This window comes from Trichosurus vulpecula (genome assembly GCF_011100635.1).
Source record: "Trichosurus vulpecula isolate mTriVul1 chromosome X unlocalized genomic scaffold, mTriVul1.pri SUPER_X_unloc_1, whole genome shotgun sequence".
NCBI lineage: Eukaryota > Metazoa > Chordata > Mammalia > Diprotodontia > Phalangeridae > Trichosurus > Trichosurus vulpecula.
In genome coordinates this window covers 2,138,306-2,157,204 of record NW_023494377.1, presented here as the reverse complement: position 1 = coordinate 2,157,204, position 18,899 = coordinate 2,138,306, and the positions used below count along the sequence as shown (strand labels likewise).

The 18,899-nt window shown below is 44.8% G+C and overlaps 1 protein-coding gene across 2 annotated transcripts in view; it reads left to right on the top strand.

The window, feature by feature from the left end:
- The first annotated feature begins 7,032 nt into the window (after positions 1–7,032).
- The window catches only part of AMMECR1 (AMMECR nuclear protein 1), a 140,121-nt gene continuing 128,254 nt past the window's right edge, over positions 7,033–18,899 (top strand). Inside the window, exon 1 of one of the 2 annotated variants that reach the window (XM_036740457.1) lies at positions 7,033–7,562. In XM_036740457.1, coding sequence (XP_036596352.1) covers positions 7,033–7,562 — 530 coding nt within the window. The remainder of the gene's footprint in view (positions 7,563–18,899) is intronic. The other variant, XM_036740458.1, reaches the window with a different exon arrangement.

Sequence of the window (18,899 nt, the reverse complement as noted above, 5' to 3'; positions counted from 1 at the left end):
CTTTCCTATGGAACAATGAGACTCCTGGAAAACTGGGAGCATCTTCATAGGACTCTCAGAATTCAAAGACATCAGAAGGGGTCAAGGACACGCTTTGCTGCCTCTGGAATGAGTATGTTTTTCAGCCTGCCTCCCGTAAGGGATAGGGAGTTGGCCACAAACCACCCACGGAGCCTTGAGAATTTTGTGCCCCATTCCACCCTATTATCACTCAGTGAAAATTTATTAAGCATCGACATTATTAGGTTTCCAGCACATATTGTAGGGGAACCAGAGTTCAGGTACCCCTGTACCAGAAGTGCCAACAGGGGCAGCTGCAATGAATCCAGATACCCTAGGATCATCAATCTAGAGCTGGCAGGGACCTCAGAGGTCAAATCCAATCTCCTCATTTTACAGGGGAGGAAACTGAGGCCAAGGGACGGGAAGGTCACACATAGGATTCTAGACCTACTGCTGGAAGTGACCTCAGAGGCCACTGAGTCCAACACCCTCTTTTTACAGAGGAAGAGGCTGAGTCCCAGGGAAGAAAAGGGACTTACCCAAGGTCACACATAGCATCCTAGGCCTGGAGCTGGAAGGGACCTCAGAGGACATTGAGTCCAACCCTGTCTTTTTACAGATGAGGAAACTGAGTCCCCAAGGTCATGTGGGTGACAGAGGAAGGAAATAAGCTATGCACGTACCAGGTACTATGTAAATGCTTTACAAATATTATCTCATTTACAACCCTGAGAGGTAGGTGCTATTATGATCCCCATTTTTACAGTTGAGGAAACAGAGGCCAACAAGGTTAAGTGACTTGCCCAGGGTCACACAGGTTGTAAGTGTCTGAGGCCAGATTTGACCTCAGGTCATCCTGATACCAGGCCCAGTGCTCTATCCACTGCAGTGCCACCTAGAGGCCTTTAGGCACTGGCTGACTTTGCAACCAAGTCTTCTGCCTCCACTGCACCATCTGCTTAGTTATGCAGATCTTGGTCTGGGGTTCTGAGAGGGAGACCTGGCCAAATGGTTCCACCATTACCCTGAAGGAGCCTGTGCTGTGGTGGAGTGACCACAGAATTAGAGAGATTTTCAGTGTTACTGACCCCAATTCTCCACGGATGTTCAACATCTCCATGGCTCTAAAGAAGCCTCTTCTAAAAGTTGTATGAACTTCATCCTACTGAGGAAGAAACTCATTCCATAGTAACAGTGATTTGAATGAGTTCATGTGACTTCTATAGGCACCTAAGGAGGAAGGGAGACACAAGAAGGAGGCAATGCACATTCTTATTACCAGCTAGCTGCTTGGACCATCGAGGCAGAGGGTTACAGTGGAAAGAATGATGGCTTTGTAGTCAGAGGACCTGGGTTCAAACCACCCCCCTTCCCTTACCACCGTTGTGAGCTTAGACAAGCCTTATCATCTCTAGAAGCTCCACTTTCCTCATCTATAAAATAAGGAAATTGGCCTATACGGCCTCCCTCTTTGATCTGTGATCCCCACTCCCTTCCCTCTCCAATCTACCCTTTACACAGCTGCCAGGATTATTTTTATGATGCACAGACCTGGGCACGTCATTCCTTTGCTAACATCCTTTTAATTGCTTACAAAATAAAGTTCATTCAAGACCCACTTCAATTTGGAGCCACCCTCTCTTTTCAGGCTTAGAACATCCTTTTCTAAGTAATCTATGTTCCAGAACATCTAACTCACTGTTCCCTGTGCATACTTTCACTGCTTCACTGCCTTTGTTTACCTTATCTTCTCTGCTTGGAATAACCTTCATGTTCCATTTCACAGTGAGGCAGGTAGGTGTCATGGTGAATCCCTGAGGCTGGAATCTGGAAAACATGATTTCAAAATGACCTCAGACACTTCCTAGCTAGGGACCCTTGAGCAAGTCATTTAGCTGTTACCTGCCTCAGTTTCCTCATCTGTAAAATAAACAGCACCTACCATCAGGGATTGTTGTGAGGATCAAATGAGATTATAAAGTGCCTGTGCCTGGCACACAGTAGGCTCTAAACGAATGCCTGGTTTTTTTTCCCCCTGAGGCCCAGAGAGTTTGTGATTGCCCAGAGTCACATGGGGAGTGGAAGAGGCAGAATTTTAATGCAGGTCTTCTGTCTCCAGAGACAGTTTTTTTTTCCAGTGTACCACTCTGTCAAAAAAAAAGTCCATTTTGGGGTAGGTGGTGCAGTGAATAAAGCACTGGCCCTGGAGTCAGGAGGACTTGAGTTTAAATTTGACTTCAGACACTTGACACTTACTAGCTGTGTGACCTTGGGCAAGTCACTTAACCCCAATTGCCCTGCCTTCCCCCCTCCCAAAAAAATAAGAAAAAGAAAGAAAAAGTCAGTTTCACTTTTGGTGATGATACACCATGGTCTCTGTCTCCAGCACCCTCAAACTTGCTTTTTGAGGAAAGTAATCATGATCTTTAGACTTGAAGCTCCTGGATAGTCTACTAAGCCTTTGGCCCCTTTTGCTCCTTAATCTGCAGTCCTATGTGGATCCTTTTTGGAAGTCACTAAATATCAAGGTATACGGTGCTATTTGGTGAGAGGTGGGGGAAAGCATCTCTCAGTTCTTTTGTATCTTCTCATCTGCAGCAGGTGGTGTCCTATAACCTGTAATTATCTTTCTGGTAATTGTTTTGTTTCTGCTGATCATGAGACTTGCAAGACAAGATGACCAAGTACCTCATGATATGGTATTTCTTGTTGCCCTTGGCCACATGATGAAACACATTCTGCCAACTCTTGGGTTTTCCTCTCCCAAAAGACCCTGGGAACCATCCCTTCTCTTTGGTTGCAACTTCCTTATAAGGTCTGGTTTCCTTAAGGGGGAGAAGGTCATCATTGGTTTAGTTCATTTCTCCTAGTACCCCATGTTGACTTGCTGGTCCTTGGACAACATTTTTTGCATTTAGAGTACCAATAGTACAGTTAATGTTTAGAGATGGCCTAAAAACCATCGTTCTGCCCCCTTTTCCATCACTCCACCACCATGACTACAGGAACTGAAGGGGGCTACACAGGATGACTGGCTGTGTTTTATTTTTAATTGTTTCATCACTTGCTATGACCGAAGAATTCAGCGCCCTACTGGTGAAAAGCCTCCTCACACTTAGCTAAGCTGGTTCTCTGAAAGCATTCTTGGTCAGTTGCTGGGACCATCCACAAAGCCTTTCCAGCACGGTAGACCCTACTGGAGCTTGTGTGTCATGAGCCAAACCTTTGAGAGCCTGAACAGGCCTACCTCAATGCCATCATGAGGCATCAGGGTAGGAATTTTGCAGAGGAAATGGCATTAGAGAAGATAAAGACAGGAAGAGCCGCTGAACCTGAACAATTATATGAAGAGGAAATCCATCCTGGCAGTGACACAATTCTGAGGGTAATTGAGGGATCATTTCTTAGGATAGCTCGTAGAGACTAGGGGTAGTCCCTCTGTACCAGGGGTTCTTAATTGGGAGTCTACGAACTTTTGAAAAAATGAGTTGATAACTTTCAATATAATTGGTTTCTTTTATAATCCTATATATTATATTTTCTGCATTTAAAACATTATTCTGAGAAGCATTCCATAGCCTTCCCAGAGTGCAAAAGGGATCCATGACATAAAAATCTTAAGAACTTCTACTCTATGCTCTGCTTTGGTCAGATCACAACCAGAATAGTTCACTTCTTTCTGGGTACCCCAGTTTAAGGAGGGTCTTGGTAAGCTGGAGACCATCCAAGTTTGTGATGGGCCTTGAGTACATGTCTGATGAGGATGAGTTGAAAGAATTAGGGATGCTTAGCGTGGGAAAGAGGAGGTTTGGGAGGAATATGATGAGTATTCGAAGGGTTGTCTTGGGGTGTGTGTGTGTGTGTGTGTGTGGTGTGTGTGTTGTGTGTGTGTGGAGAGGGAGGAGTTGGGAAGGGAGGGTTAGAATTGTTCTCTTTAGCCCTAGAGGGCAAAGCCAGGAACAATGGGTGGAAGATGCAAAGAGGCCAATTGAGGTTTGACATATGGACGGGCAGCTAGGTGGCTCAGTGGCTAGAGCACCTGGACTGGAGTCAGGAAGACCTGAGTTTAAATCCGACCTCAGATGTTTCCTAGCTGTGTGATCCCTGGGCAAATCACTTCACTCTGTTTGCCTCAATTTCCTCATCTGGAAAATGAGCCGGAGAAGGAAACCAAGCCAGTATCTTTGCCAAGAAAACCGTAGCTGGGATCACAAAGAGTCGGACATGACTGAACAACAATACAAAAAGACAGATGGATAGACTAAAACGACAACAATTATAGTTGTCCCAGAGTGCAATGGGCCATCTCAGTAGCTAGAGGACTCACCTTCATTGGATGTCTTCAAGCAGAAGCCTCATGCTTTGAGAGAATGTTGGGGGAGGGGTTGGGAGATTCTTTTTGGACTCAGCGGCCACTCAGGTCCCTTCCAACTCAGCAATTCTGTCGTTCTGTGTAAGTAGGATACCACAGATGGCAGCTACCGCAGGGGGCAGTTAGCAGAGCAGAATGCAATGTCTTGATTTAGAACTTGGTCAGCAGACAAGAGACTAACACCCCCTACTCTTGTGAAATAACACGGAATATTTAAGAAGCAGCAAACCTTGTGTTCTTCGATATGCATTTCAACTGAAAGAGTCAACTGTGGCGAATCTACCCCCAGCCACCAACACTGAAGCAATGTTCACACACCTTAGTTGAATCACGGTCTCAGTTTTTCTCAAAGGCAGAGTCCATGTAAACTGTGAGTTACAAGCACAGCTTAAAAGGCATAAGCATGACCTGCGACATCATTCTTCCCAGGTGAGGAAACTTCCTCTACCAGTGCAGATCTACATCTTCTCATCAACTTTTAGTCTTAAGAGAACTGCCTAGAGCCCAGAGGGATGAAGTTATTTGTTCAGGTTCAAACAGCCAGGATGGATCCCAGATAGGACTTGAACCCAGGTCTTATTGGCACTCCTAACTTAAAGACAAAATTCAACCCTACAATCGTAGGGAATATGTTCATTTCCAGTGATTTTCTGCTCAGTATAAATCACCCATCTAGCCACTATGGAACCCTTTCTCATCGGTAACTTCTCTTGAACAGTTTCTCACTTTTGCTTTATTCCCTGAAAGGCAGTTGGTGGCATTGCCTCCTTTTAGTCTTCCTATAAAGTGTGAGTGTACTAGTGTACTAGAGTGCCTCGCCAGGGCTGGCTTCCTGGGATTTGTCAACATATTTTATTTTCACTTTCACATGTACTAAAGCCACTCACAGACTAAATTAGGTGTAATTTTTTTAACCCTCTCAGAAAGGAGATCAATCTTACACAAGAGTTTCTTGACTACACAGTAGAAAGAATAAATTACAGTGAGATATCACTTCTTAGCCAGGTATTCAGTGTTCTCCTTGGTCAATTTCAGTCCAGCCATATTTCACACTGCAGTCTACTGGACTACTTAGCCACACCCTGATTTTATCACACCTTCTGCCATTGTTGTGCATTTGTGAAGGCCAATCCACATGTTTGGGAAGGCCTATCTCCTCATCTCCTTAAACAAGACTGTTTTATTTCTGTCTTTGTATTCCCAATGCCTAGCCCATAGCTTGGTATACAGCGAGTACTTAATAAATGCTTATGGAATGATCATTTGAAAGGTAGAGAAGGCTCTTCAAGACCCAGGGGCCACCTTCTTTCTCAACCTACCTTTCTTTTATTTCCCCATCCCCCTCACCCCCAGCTGGAAGTGAGCTTTCCGGCCTCCAATTTCCCATCCCTTCTGGTCTGAGTTTTTGGACATACTGGTCACAGTTTGAATGTATTTTTTTTTCCTGTCTCTATCTCATCCCCTCTCCTCCACTAGATTGTGAGTTCATTGAAGACAGAGGCTCTCATTTCATCTTTCTTCTACAACAGTGCTTTGTACAGTAAGCACTTAATATTTGTTGACTTGACTCGAATTACTGATTGATTGATTCCAAATAGTGGTTTACGTTTATATAGCTGCTTTACCTTTACAACACCTTTGCCCACATTTTCTCACTTGATCCTAGTGACAACCTGGTGAGGTAGGTGCTTTTATCCCCATTTTACAGATGAGAAATTGGAGGCTCAGAAAACTTAAGTCATGTGCCCAGCATAAGTCACATGTCCAGTAAGCTCTGAAGTAGGATTCTAGTGTAGGGCTTCCAGACCAAGCCCGACTGATATCTGGGGCAGAGGAGCAGTGTTAGTGTTGTACTGTTCAGGTGCGTCCTGATACCTTCAGAAGACTCCTCTTTCCCGAGTCTTGGGACCCAGAGTTGACCTCTGATTGTGTTGACCGCCAATTTCAAAGAATAACACAGAGAGAGTAGGCAAAGAGGTTGGGTTAAATTTTACCACAATGATGATGAACAAGACGGGCACACACATTCTCAGTGCACTTAGCAGAAAAAAAAGGTGGAACTGGTTTGTCAGAAAGTGACATCTACTGATCTAAAGTCAGAAAATGGAGATGGGATCAGGAAATTGGGAAAATTGCCCCAGGCGCCAATGAATTTAATCCCTGCTCCATCCACTGCCTTACTTCCAGGACGACTTTTCCGGCAGTGTGTTGCGTGGAATGAACATTAGATTTAGAAACGGCCTGGGTTCAAATCCCAGCTCTTTTACGTATTACCTGTGTGACCTTGGGCAAGTCCTTTCCCCTCCCTGGGCCTCAGTTTCCCCATCTGAAAATCAGGGGGTTAGACTTGCTGACCTCTGAGGCCCCCTCCAGCTCTGGAGCTAGGATCATTATGATTCTGGGACTTCTAGGAGGAGTTGAAGTGGGCGGAGAGGGACCCGAGGGAAAGGAAGGTGTGAGCACTGAGTGAGCGGCACAGTAGGGCTTGGCCTGGAGTTGGGGCCCCGAGCCCAGGTGGGAGGGGAAGCAGCGGCGGCGTCCTCTGCTCCCCCGGGGCCGGCCGGCCGGCGGGCGGGCTGGCTGTCTGGAGGGAGGGTGGGGGTGCGCGCGCGCGCGATGCTTGGCGTGCGCGCCCCCCGGCGTCGGGGCTGCGCACGATGGGTAAGAAGCGGCGCGCGGGGGGAGGCTGTTCCAAGATGGCGGCGGGCTGCTGCGGGGTGAAGAAGCAGAAACTGTCCAGCTCGCCCCCGTCCGGCTCGGCGGCCGCCTCCTCGTCTTCTTCTTCGTCTTGCACGGCCGGCCCGCACCCCCCGTGCGGCGGTGGCGGCGGCGGCAGCAGCGAGGGCCAGGGCCGGGCCAGGGAGCTCGGGCTGGGGGGCGCAGGCGCCCGGCTCAACGGGCTCGGGAGCGGCGGCGGCGGCGGCGGCAGCGTGGGGGGGATTCCCTTGTCGGCGCCCTCGGGCTGCGGCGGGGGGAGCCTGCTCCCCGCCGCCGCCGCCCCCCCCGCGGCTGCCCCGCCACAGCCGCCGCCGCAGCCGCAGCCGCTGGCGGCCCCCGCGCCCGGTGGCGGCGGCGCCCGGAAGATGGTCGTGTCGCCCGAGATGTGCTGCTTCTGCTTCGACGTGCTCTACTGTCACCTGAACGGCTACCAGCAGCCCCGGGCCCCCCGCTTCACCAACGAGCCCTAGTGAGTACCGCCCCCCGGCCGGCCCGGTCCCTCTGCCCCTGTGCCCTCCGTGGGCCCCCCCTCCCGCCCCGGGGTTGCCGGCCGTTGCCACCCCGGCCCGATAGCGGGGAACTGCTCCCCTCTCCCCTCCTCGCGCATCTCCCCTTCCCTCGACCCCGTCTGGCGGCGCCCCGACTTCCCCCACCTGCCCCCTCCTTACTTTGCCACCTGCCACTCCGCTGTACCCCACCGGGCGCCCATGCCCTCCGCACATGGCGAGCTGGTCACCCATTCATTGTATGTGTTGGGAAAGCGGTCGCTCCTCCGGCCACTCCAGCTCTGCCGCCGGTGGCATTTGGGCCCCCCAGGCTGCCAACTTGGCTGAAAGCTTGCCACCTTTCCCCCCGTCGGCCCCCCTGGGCTGCCCAGGGACTGATTTGCGATCAACACGTCTCCTGCTTGTGTCATTATTTCTTTCTCCTTAATGTTACCCGGACCCTGCTCCCCTCTTGTGTCTCAAGTGCATAGAATGAAGGAATCCACGTTTCTCTTAATTTCCCTGTCCCGTCGATCCTTCATTTCAAAAGTGAGCATTTCACTTAAAAAAAAATGCTATGCTTCATGACTTGAAAATTACCTCCACATTCTCAGGCAGATCGCCTACAGTAAATGTATAGGGATTTTTAAAACTTTTGTGTGTGGCTGTGTCTCTCTCTCTCTCTCTCTCTCTCTCTCTCTCTCTCTGTCTTTTATACTTTCCCTCATTTTACACTCCTGGGATGTCTCCTTGTTATTGGTGTCTTCTACCAATTAATAAATTAGTTTCTACTTTTGAAGGAGGGCATGGGACTATTCCTACTTTGTTGGAAGGAGGCAGAGGACTGGAGAGAGACATGGGACTATTCCTGTTTTGTGGGAAGGGCAGAGGATTGAGGGGGGACATAGGACTGTTCCTATTTTTGTGGGGGAGAGGGTTGATGGGAGACGTGGGACTTTGTATAAATTTCAAAAGACTTTTTGTTTCTGACATTAGTGTTCGACAAATGTCAAGACCACAGAAGGGCAGACCAAGAAAGGGGATAGTTGATTTTTATATTTAGCATTCAGCTGCCAAGAAGAGGCTATATAGAACACCATTCAGTTGAAGTCATACCTTTCTCTGGCTAAGCCAGGTGACCCCCCTCCCCACCCTACCTCCCTTTTCCTTTCCTCAATTAAAAATATGTGAATTGGTATCCTTTTAATACTGCCCTTTTTCATTTCAGGGCTTTGAGGGCTTAAGTAAATGATGGAAAACTTCTGCATAAATATGAACAAATGTTAAATTCATATGTAAAGTAGAAATCCCAATAAAGGTCATGGAAATTACCAACTTATTGTTTGTTTTATTTGGCTTTGATATTTAAAATGTGTGTTTCATTTTGCATGACTTTTCTGTGGTCTGTTTCCATTTGCTCTCAGACTTTTAGTCATCTTTGGGCATCAGTTCACATGCAACAGCATCCAAGCTGACACTTGAATAAACAGATTAAATATCATTTCTTTATAAATTTTAATGTATTTAATTCTAGAAATTTAAATCCCAAGTACAAAGCCTTTATTGAACCAATTTCATTTAAAAAAAAGAATCTATCTTTTAAAAGACCATTCTAAGGAAAATTCAGTAATGTAGCCGAATTGAGTCACTTATTTGTAACTTTTCTATGGTCTTTGATGTCTGTGATATATTGGAGCCAGTTATGATTCTGCAAAGTCATGGGGCTGCAATAATTAACTCTAGTTCCCGAGCTACCAAATGAATTTTGGCAAAATTGATTTAGCATTTAGGTTTCATTGCTCCAAAGCATGGGACACACTTTCCGACTTTCCACGCACACATACACACACACACACACACACACACACTCTCTCACACTCTTAGCGAATTTGCAAAACAGAATACAACTTGAATTTCAAAAGGAAAAGTGGAGTGGGACCACTTCCTAAAAGAAATGACTTTACTAATATCATTTGACAGTATCTACTAAGATCACACCTCCAGATTTTGCTTCTTTCCTGCTACCTCTCCATTTTCTGGAATTTCAATATGGATGTAAGTGGAATTGAACGATGAGCTAGCGCCCTGCTTTTGTCCACTGAGGATGTGTTCCCGTGGTTCTAGAAGGGCAGTCAGTGCTGATTTTGTAATCTTCGAATGCAACAATGGGGTATGATTCCATCTTTGTACTTTGGGAAACATTGACTAAAAACTCCAATCTGAAGAAAGGAAGAATGAAAATTCATTTAAGCAGGAAGGAGACTACAATAGAAATTCAGTTTACTTAAGTAAATTTTGAAGTGTTCTGTGGAGATTTCAGGAAGAAGGAAAGAAGTGTTGAATTATGGAAAATAACCTCGAATGTTTCACAGTAATCTAGAGTCCAGTTTGCACAATGTTGTATGTGCTTCCAGTCATCAATAGTCCTGTGTACTTAGGTACGTGACAGTATGTTGGGTGCTATAAAAAAACATAAGCCTTATTCTCTAGGAGCTTATGTATTGTGGCCAGTGGCCAACCCCTCCCCCCACTCCTTCCCTCCCAAGGATGTATGTCAGTGGATGTGAGAAATTGATAAGACCCCTCCACCCCCTAGAGTTAGAGGTCTGAATTAATCACGTTCAGGCTGTGCCTCCAGCTTAGGGTGGGGTTGTTAGTTTCAAAGGAGCCACTCATTTCAGGTTTTGGTGGTTATTTCTGTCTAGTAGTACAGGCAAGAACCTTTGGTGCTGATGTATATTAGTGCTTGTCTGTACAAGTGAGGTAGCCCCATTGTCATTACCAAGTATGACGACAGCAGCTAAGTAGGTCTGCAGCAGGCAAAACTTGTCGGAGAGGTGTCAGCCAACATGTGCTACTCTTTTAATATGCAAAATTGGTGCTCATATGAGAGACTTGGGAATTTGGGGTTTTTAGCTAGTGCAAATGGTTGAGCCACATTCCCTCACTTAGTCACCTTCAGATAAACCATGCATTTGCCAGGATGCTTTGAATCTACATACACATGAAAGGATATAGCAATCCATCTCTAATTGTCCAGGACAGCAAGAACACCTGGTAACTCTAGAGCGATATCCTACAATAAGGACTTTGTTTTTGTTGATTTGTTTGTTTTTTAAATAACGTTGAACTTTTAGTATTGTTTTTCAAGATTTAGTAACCCATTGTAATAGTATGATCTCCAACTGCTGACCTATTCTCCCTCTTTAGTCAGTGGATATATTTGAATAATTCAAACAGCACTCGTAGAATGCTTCCATATTTTGGAGCAAGTAATGGTATGCAAAAGATTGGCATTGTGGCAGATTGGGTACAGTGACTGAGAAACAATTTGAGCAAATGGTGAACCTTATAGTTTTAGGAAGACTGAATCCCTAATGTCCCACTAGGCATACCACAAGGTATGCATGTAAAGTTCAAAGAAACTGGAGGGTTGGGGTGGGCAGCTTGCTCCCATCTCACCTTTCATCTTATAGACTCATGGAAGGTTAGATGTGGAAAGGACCATTATTTTTTTTTTTAACTGAGTCCATCTAGTTTGACCTCTGCTTTACAGATGAGGAAACTGAGCCTCCGAAGAAAGAAACTTATTTAAGGTCCTGTCGTTAGTTTGTGACAGAACTGGGCTTAGAAACTAATCCTCCCTACCCCTAGTCCATTGCTTCTCTCTACTACTACAGGGTATCTCCAAAGTCTTAGTGAAGCTTTACACTTTCATAGCTTAAAACTACACTGAGACTTTGTAGACAGTTTGTATGGAATAATCATGATAACATTTAAATAGTGCTTTAAGGTTTGCCGTCTAAGTATATATTTGAACTGATTGTCAGGGAGATCATTGGATTATTAAGTGCAAAAGGATCTTTGCGATCTAGCCCAATCCTTTATTTTGCCGAAGAGGCAGCGGGGCCAGAAAAGTTGTGATTAGCCATGTGACCTTAGACAAGTAAGTATCAGTCAGAATTCTAACTTGGGTCCCCTGACTCCATATCCAGTGCTTTCTCTGTTACACCGGAGTTGGTGAAGCATATGTTATTTACGTGCTTGGAATCCGTATTCCTTGATCAGCTTTGGCAGTCTTGCCATCTTTTTGAATGTCATGATCTCACTTGGGAAATGTGCAAATATTCCTACAGTGTCTAATTTAGTCATTAGACTTCACCAGGCAGATGGTAACACCAGGCAATAGTGCAGAACTCAAATGAACAGCAGTGGAAAGTCTTAACTGGACCACAAGTGAACTCTGCCCATCCAGTGCATGATCAAAATGTGCAGTTTTTGAGTTAGGTGCATTGGACTTCTTACACATGATTAATATTTTAATTCTAGCACTGGAAGGGATGTTCTCCAGGTTTCCAAAACTGTAGTACTGGCACTTACAAGAAAATGGTCCCTATCTGTAATGCCTGTGAAGTATTAAAATCTTAACGACTAGTGTTAGCACAGTAGGAAAAGCAGTGCAGGAGATTTTGGAGGGAGGGAAAGAGCAGGTATTTTCATCCACATGGAGGCGTTCTTCAGCCGTTGTATTCTGAAACTAGCCCCTTTAGGAAGGAGGGAAAGGAGGGAATGAGCATTTATTCAATGTCTATTATGTGCCAGGGTGACACCATGCTAAGTGTGTTTTAAGTATGGTCTCATTTGATCTTCACAACAGCTCTAAGAGGTAGGTGCTGTTATTTCCCCCCCACTTTATAGCTGACAAAATTGAAGCAGGCAAAGATTAAGTGACTTGTCCAGGGTTGTGTTTGTCTTTCATTTTTGAAGAGGACCATGACATCAGGGAGATGATGACATGACTTGCAGTTGACTTTGATTTGAGTGAGGGAGGGAGGGCTGTGCAAGGTCACCAGCCTCACTTTCTCCTCCAGAGCCATCTGGGTTCAGTGACCAGATTCTGCCCAGGGTTACTCATCTAGTAAGTATCTGCATCTGAATTTGAATTCAGGTCTTCCTGATCCCAGGCCCAGCATTCTATTCACTGCACCACCTAGGTTGCCTAAGATGGTTAGTGAGCTGGTCCCAAAGTCAGGGAGTTCAAATTCTGTCTCTGACCTGTATCGGCTGTATGACTCTGGGCAAGGCACTTAAGAGCCCTGGGCTTCAGTTCTTCTGTAAGGTGAGCAGGGGCTAGACTCAAGCATAGCTCAATATATATAGACTCAATATGTGTGTGTGCATCTATGTATATGTATGTATATATCACTTTAAGGTTTGTAAGTGCTTTGCCAACCTTATCTCATTTTATCCTCATAATACCTTGGGAGGTAGTGCTATAATTATCCCCATTTTACAGATGAAGAAACTGAGGTTGAGAGAGATTAAGTGACTTGTCCAGAGTCTCATAGGCTGGATTTGAACTTGGGTCTTCCTGACTCCCATTTTACTGCTCTATCCACTCTACCACTAAATGTAGAAGGATCAGCATTAGCTCTAGTGGTCTGGGGTGTATGGACATTTCTTTTTGCTCTTTCTGTGCTTTTTTGTTCAGCTGACAGTCTCAGGGAGGTGCCCAAGAGGAGAGGCCTGTGTTTTCCCCTTCAGGGTGTTCAGAAATCCTGTGACCTGCCTGACATTGTACTAAATAAAGACCAGGCTACAGTGGCACTGTCATGAGTAGTAGTCTTTGACTCTAGCTAGGGCTGACCAGTAGGACTTAAAGTTAGCGAACAATACTAATGTAATTAAATGGAACTTGTGCTTGCTTCCACTTTAACATATCCCAATAGTCTTCACCTTACAAGAACTAGAAGAGTTTGTATATAGATTCAGCCCTTAGTTGCAATAAAGGTGTCATCTCTTAGTGTTTGTTTTGTAGTTTCAGCACTTTGGGAATTAGTTATTCTGAAGGGTGGCTGCTGCTGCAAGTTTGGTGTGGTGCCAATATCTGCTGCTTACCGATCATAGAAAATCATGTTTGTAGGTGAATTGGGGGTTGCCGTTTCTGAGTTTCAAAGTATTGGCTTTCTTTTCTGAGTATCCAATTGTGGAACCATAAATTTCCAAAGCTTTGTGTAAAAATTTTCCAACTAAGCACCTAATTTAAAGAGACTTCTTTATATCAGTTTACTAAAACAAATATCATTAAATCCCTAACTAAGGAAGAATATAGGAGAATGGCACAGACCTCTAACTGTAGTGAAGGAAAGGCTCAAGACTGAGACAACCAGAGAAGAAGGGACAAAAATAGAGTTATTGCTTGAGTTTGATGGTATAAAGTTAACTCCGAGTAGGAGAATTTTACTCAATTTCCTATTTTTCTTCTATCTTTTCTTTGGAGAGAATAATCTTTAGCCCTGGAAAAGGCAGACTGGAATGATCCAGACAGGGTCAAAAGCCAGGGTAGGTTATGATAGAGCAAGAAAACACCCAGCTGCTCCAAATGAGTTCAAGGCTCTGGCCCAGATTACATATTTAAAGGCTAACAGAAGACTCTGTCCGTGGAAATGTGGGGCTGCTGTTGGTAATCTTTGAGGCATTGTAGAGAATGGGAGAGCTGAAGGTGGATAGATATCCCCTTTTCCCAAAACAGCAAAAATGTTTGGATTGGTGAGCTTGAAGTTGATCTTTGCAAGATTCTAGGGGTTTTTCATAACCAGGCAGTTTGTAATCCTTTAGAAAGGGAAGCCAGTATGGGTTCATGAAAAACCTATTTTCCACGTCGTTGCCAGCTTCACCTTCCTAAAGCACAACTCTTCTCATACATTTAAAACCCAGCTCAAATATCGTGTCTTTCACAAAGCCTACCCTTATTATCCTCCATGCAGAATGTAATCTCACCATGGCTTGGTGTATAATAGCACTTTATAACTCTCTGCGTTCTGCCTTATTTCCTTCACAAGCTCCTTGAAGACAGCAATTGCATCTTCTCGTTTGGGTCATTAAGCACATAACATCTTCTTGTCTGCAGCAGGTTCTTCGAAAGTATTTGTTGAATTGTGATTGGTTCAGTTTTGAATTTAATACCCTCGTGGCTGAGGGCTAAGGACAATGGAGAGGTGTGTGGTAGGTATGAGTAGGTGTGTAGTATGAGTGTGAGCTGACAGCCAGGAAGACCCATAGTGCATTTAGAGGGCAGCCTCTTGTGAAATATTTATGGGAGGACCTGGACAAGTCAGTTGGAAAAGACTCAGAATGTGACTACATAGATGAGATTGACCACTGATTCATTGAGACATTGAACTTGCTGGGCAAGGTGGGAAAATGTCAGCTGGATGGCAGCCTTCTTAGAGGGGATTCCTAACTGGGTGAGCCATCATGCTCAGAATATTGATTAATAGATTTAGTGGCAGTCTGGAAGTCTTAGCTGGGGGTGGGGGGGTGGGAGGGCGGAGGGGCGGGATCATAGGGCTTTGTCTTCAGCCTTATCTGTTCAACTTTTTTTAAAGACTTGGATAAAAACATGGATGGCATGCTGATCACATTTGCAAATGACATGAACCAGAAAGGGATAGCTAATTTATTGGATAATGGTATCAGGAACCAAAAAGACAACCTTGTTTCAGCACACTGTGAGTTTGATGAGGATAAATGGTCATCAGTTCAGTAAGGCAAGTACAGAATTACAGATGGGGGTAGGGAAGGTGGGGTGGGGAGGAGAGTGGAGGGGATCATAAAGGGATATTAGTTCATATGAAAAAAGGCTAAAGCTTTAGTTGAATATAAGCTTAGTATAATGCTAATTTTGTAGTACTTTATAGTTTTCAAAAGGCAGCTGGTGGTGTAGTGAGTAGAGCACCAGGCCTGGAGTCAGGAAGACCCAAGCTCAAAGCCAGCCACTGACACAAGCTGTGTGACTCTGGGCAAGTCACTTAATGTCTGTTTGCCTCAGTTTCCTCAACTGTTAAATGAGGATAATAGGAGTACCTACGTTCGAGGGTTGTTGTGAGAATCAAGTGAAATAGTATTTGTAAAAGCATATAGTAGGTGGTATGTAAATGCCTATTCTCTTCTTCCCTTTCTTCCAACTCTAAGGTGGCTACGTGGAATAGTGGATTGAGTGCTGGATTTGGTCAGAAGGACCTGTGTTCAAATTCTAGCTCTGATACTCATTAGCTATTTTACTATAAGCAACTCACTAATCTCTGGGAACCTAGTTTCGTTATCAAAAAATGGGGATAATAATAGTTCTACTATCCTCTCAGAGTTATTAAGAGACATAAAATGAAAGGCTATATGTAAATGCCAATTATTCCCATTTCATAGATGAAAACACAGGCTAAGAGGTGAAGTGCCTTGTCTAGAATACCCTAGCTAGTGTGGATCTGGGGTTTGAACCTAGCCTTCAGACTTTTATGAGGTTACATGGCATAGTGAATGACAGGGGCTGGCCAGGAAGCCCTGAGTTCGAGGCTTGCCTCTGACCGCCTTCACTGTGTGACCCCAGTGAGGTCACTTCATTCACCTCTCTGTGCTCTATGCTCCAAGATTGTAAGTTGCAGAGAAACTGCCAACCTGCATTGGTAGAGGGAGTGTCCTTGTCTGGGAGTTCCTAATACCAATGAAATCCCGGGTTCAGTCCTTAGCTCTTCCTTATCCTTCAAGTCCAGTGTTCTTTCCAATCGGTAAGCATTTTTAGCCACCTACTACGTGCCAGGCACTGTGTTAGGTGCCAGGACTACAAATGAACCCCACATCACAGTTGCCTCATTAAAACCATTGTTTTGCTAGGAAACCCTATAGCCCTCAAAGCAAATACAATTTGTTGACTGTATTAATTGAAATCTAGGATCTGGGTTGTAGGAATTGATTGTGTTGCTGTGGTTTGCACTGACCAGACCATAGCTAGAACATCATATTGAGTTCTAGGCACTGAGACTTGACGGGTGGCCAGAGGGTGGTGATGGGGACACTAAACCGAGTCAGAGACAGCAGCTCAAAGGCAAGCGGGTGTATTTAACCTAGACTTTGGTCCAGGATTTCTCACTTCACATACTTGGAGTTTGGTTGTGTGGAATTGGGGTTAAACTTATTTTGCAGAACTCAAGTGGGTAGAAGTAAGACCGGTAGAAGTTAATGAGGGACAGATTTGAGTTCAATATACAGAACAATTTCCTTATGACCAGAGCTATCTGAAAATGAAATGGACTGCTTTGGGAGGCAGCTAGTTCCTTGGGACCAGAGTTCTGCAGAGGCTGGGGGATGGCTTATCTAATATGAGATAGAGGGAATTCATGCGTCAGGATGGGGACTTGGTCTAAAAAACATTGCTTCTAACTCCATTGACTGTAGCTTCCCTTACCATCTGTAACTATTTCTTTAGGATTTCAGCCTTTACAAAGGCAGCTTTTCCTCAACTCCTGGGCTTACTGCTTTCTATAGTGAGAGGCCTTTCTCTGACCACTCTGTGTTGGTTCAGAGAGATGCTGTCCTCTTGTTTGAACCACACCTTCAAAGTCTCAGATTGCCTTTAAGGTAATTCCCCAGCATTCCTTTGGTTTTTACTTCCTAGCAATCTTTTGAGCTCCACAAGGCCAGTAGACACAGCCTATTGCCCCTTGGAAACTCCACACAGAATACTATTCTTGCAATGACAGATAACTTGTGCGTATATCTCCAGGATGGCTACAAGTATGTTTAAGTGGACATGTAAGCCAAAAGGGCAAAATGCATACATCCTGAGCTTGACCAAATTTACACCTGGCACAATCTGTGAATCCTTTAGGGAGCTTGGTGAGCAGAATGGTCTCATTCTTCCATATGGCACCTTTGCAGGGTATTTATTGTCTAACATTTGCCCAGTGGAGAACTGTGTGGTGGTTAGTAAATAATGTAATTAGAAGAGTCAAATCATATAGTATTAAGGCTGTATGGAATCTCAGAGGTCATCCAGCCATTGCTTGAGGGCCTCTGGAATAGTAGATTCTTCTCTTCATTAGAAATCTTTGAGCAGAAATTGGATGACAGCTTTGTCTGCCTCTTCTGATATGGGCTGGATCAAGCGGCTTCCAAGGGCCCTTCGGACTTCGGTTCTGTAATTTTGTCCATTCCTTTCATTTTACCGATGAAGGAATGGAAACTCAGAGAGCGGGAAGAGACTTAGCTAAGGTCACATACCTAATAAGTGCCAGAGCCAGGGTGAGAAGCCAGTTTTGTAGTTTCATAGATTTAGAACCAGAAGGGATCTTAGAAGTCATCTAGTCCCTCATTTTAGAGGCGAGAAACCTGAGGCCAGAGAATTTAGGTGACATGTCTAAAGTCACTTAGTAAGTGGCAGAGCTGGGACTCATCCTCAGCTCCTCTGGCTCCTCTTTCTCTTTTTCATTGGACCATAATGCTTGAGGCCACTACCCAATGGGCCTTCCTTCCTCCCTCATCCTTTGCATTGGTTTGTGGCTTAATCTACCATTTTGGTGAGAATATAAACTGCTCCTCTGAGGGAAATGTTTTAAAAGAAAAAGATATATTGATATACAGTTAAAAGTAAGTGCACAAAACTTCTGTACTTAAAAATACAGGTTGTGAAAGGTTGTTTTTTTTTTTAAATATTGCTTTAAAATCAAGATGTTTTACAGATTTTCCTCCTCATTGTCTTCTTCTTCCGTCACTTTGTTGAAGTTCTCTTCTTGCTAGTCTTCCCACAGAATGCCATCTTCTCTGCCATCCTTTGTACTTGGAAGGCAAAATTTTTGGAAGCCATAAATGGTTACATTCAGGCTATATTTCCTATGTAGGAAAAAAAAATATCTCTCCAAAAATCCTACTTTAATGCCTTATTTTGGTGTGGGATTTGTGGGTATGGGATATCCAGCCTATCCCAGGCTAGCCTGGCATTTTAAAAATGATGCCAAGAGAGCACACAGTGTAATGTTGCAATTTTTGAGGTGATACCAGGGGAGCTTGAGCTCTAGCAAGGTCTTCTGAGTAGAGTCCTGCCAGCAGTCTGTCTCTTTCCTGAGAACCAGCCTTTTGCTAAACCGGGGGTGGCTGATCATTAGCTGGTTGGCCCCAGTGGAGTGCCTTCCCCCCAAGGTCACCTTCCATCTACTCTCTATGTGCCTCATTACCCACATGTTGTCTCTCTGCCTAGAATATGAGCTCCTGGAGGACAGGGGCTCTTTTTGCCTTTTTTGGTATCCCCAGCTCTTAGGAAGCCTTCATAAATACTTGTTGATTTTTTTTTTGGCCACTGGGTGATGAATCCTTTGGCAATTATGACCCAGGAAGTATTTCAAAATAAAAAAAAAATTACTTCTGGGGCAGCTAGGTGGCACAGTGAGTAGAGCACTGGCCCTGGAGTCAGGAGGACCTGAGTTCAAATCCGGCCTCAGACACTTGACACATTTACTATCTGTGTGATCTTCGGCAAATCCCTTAACCCC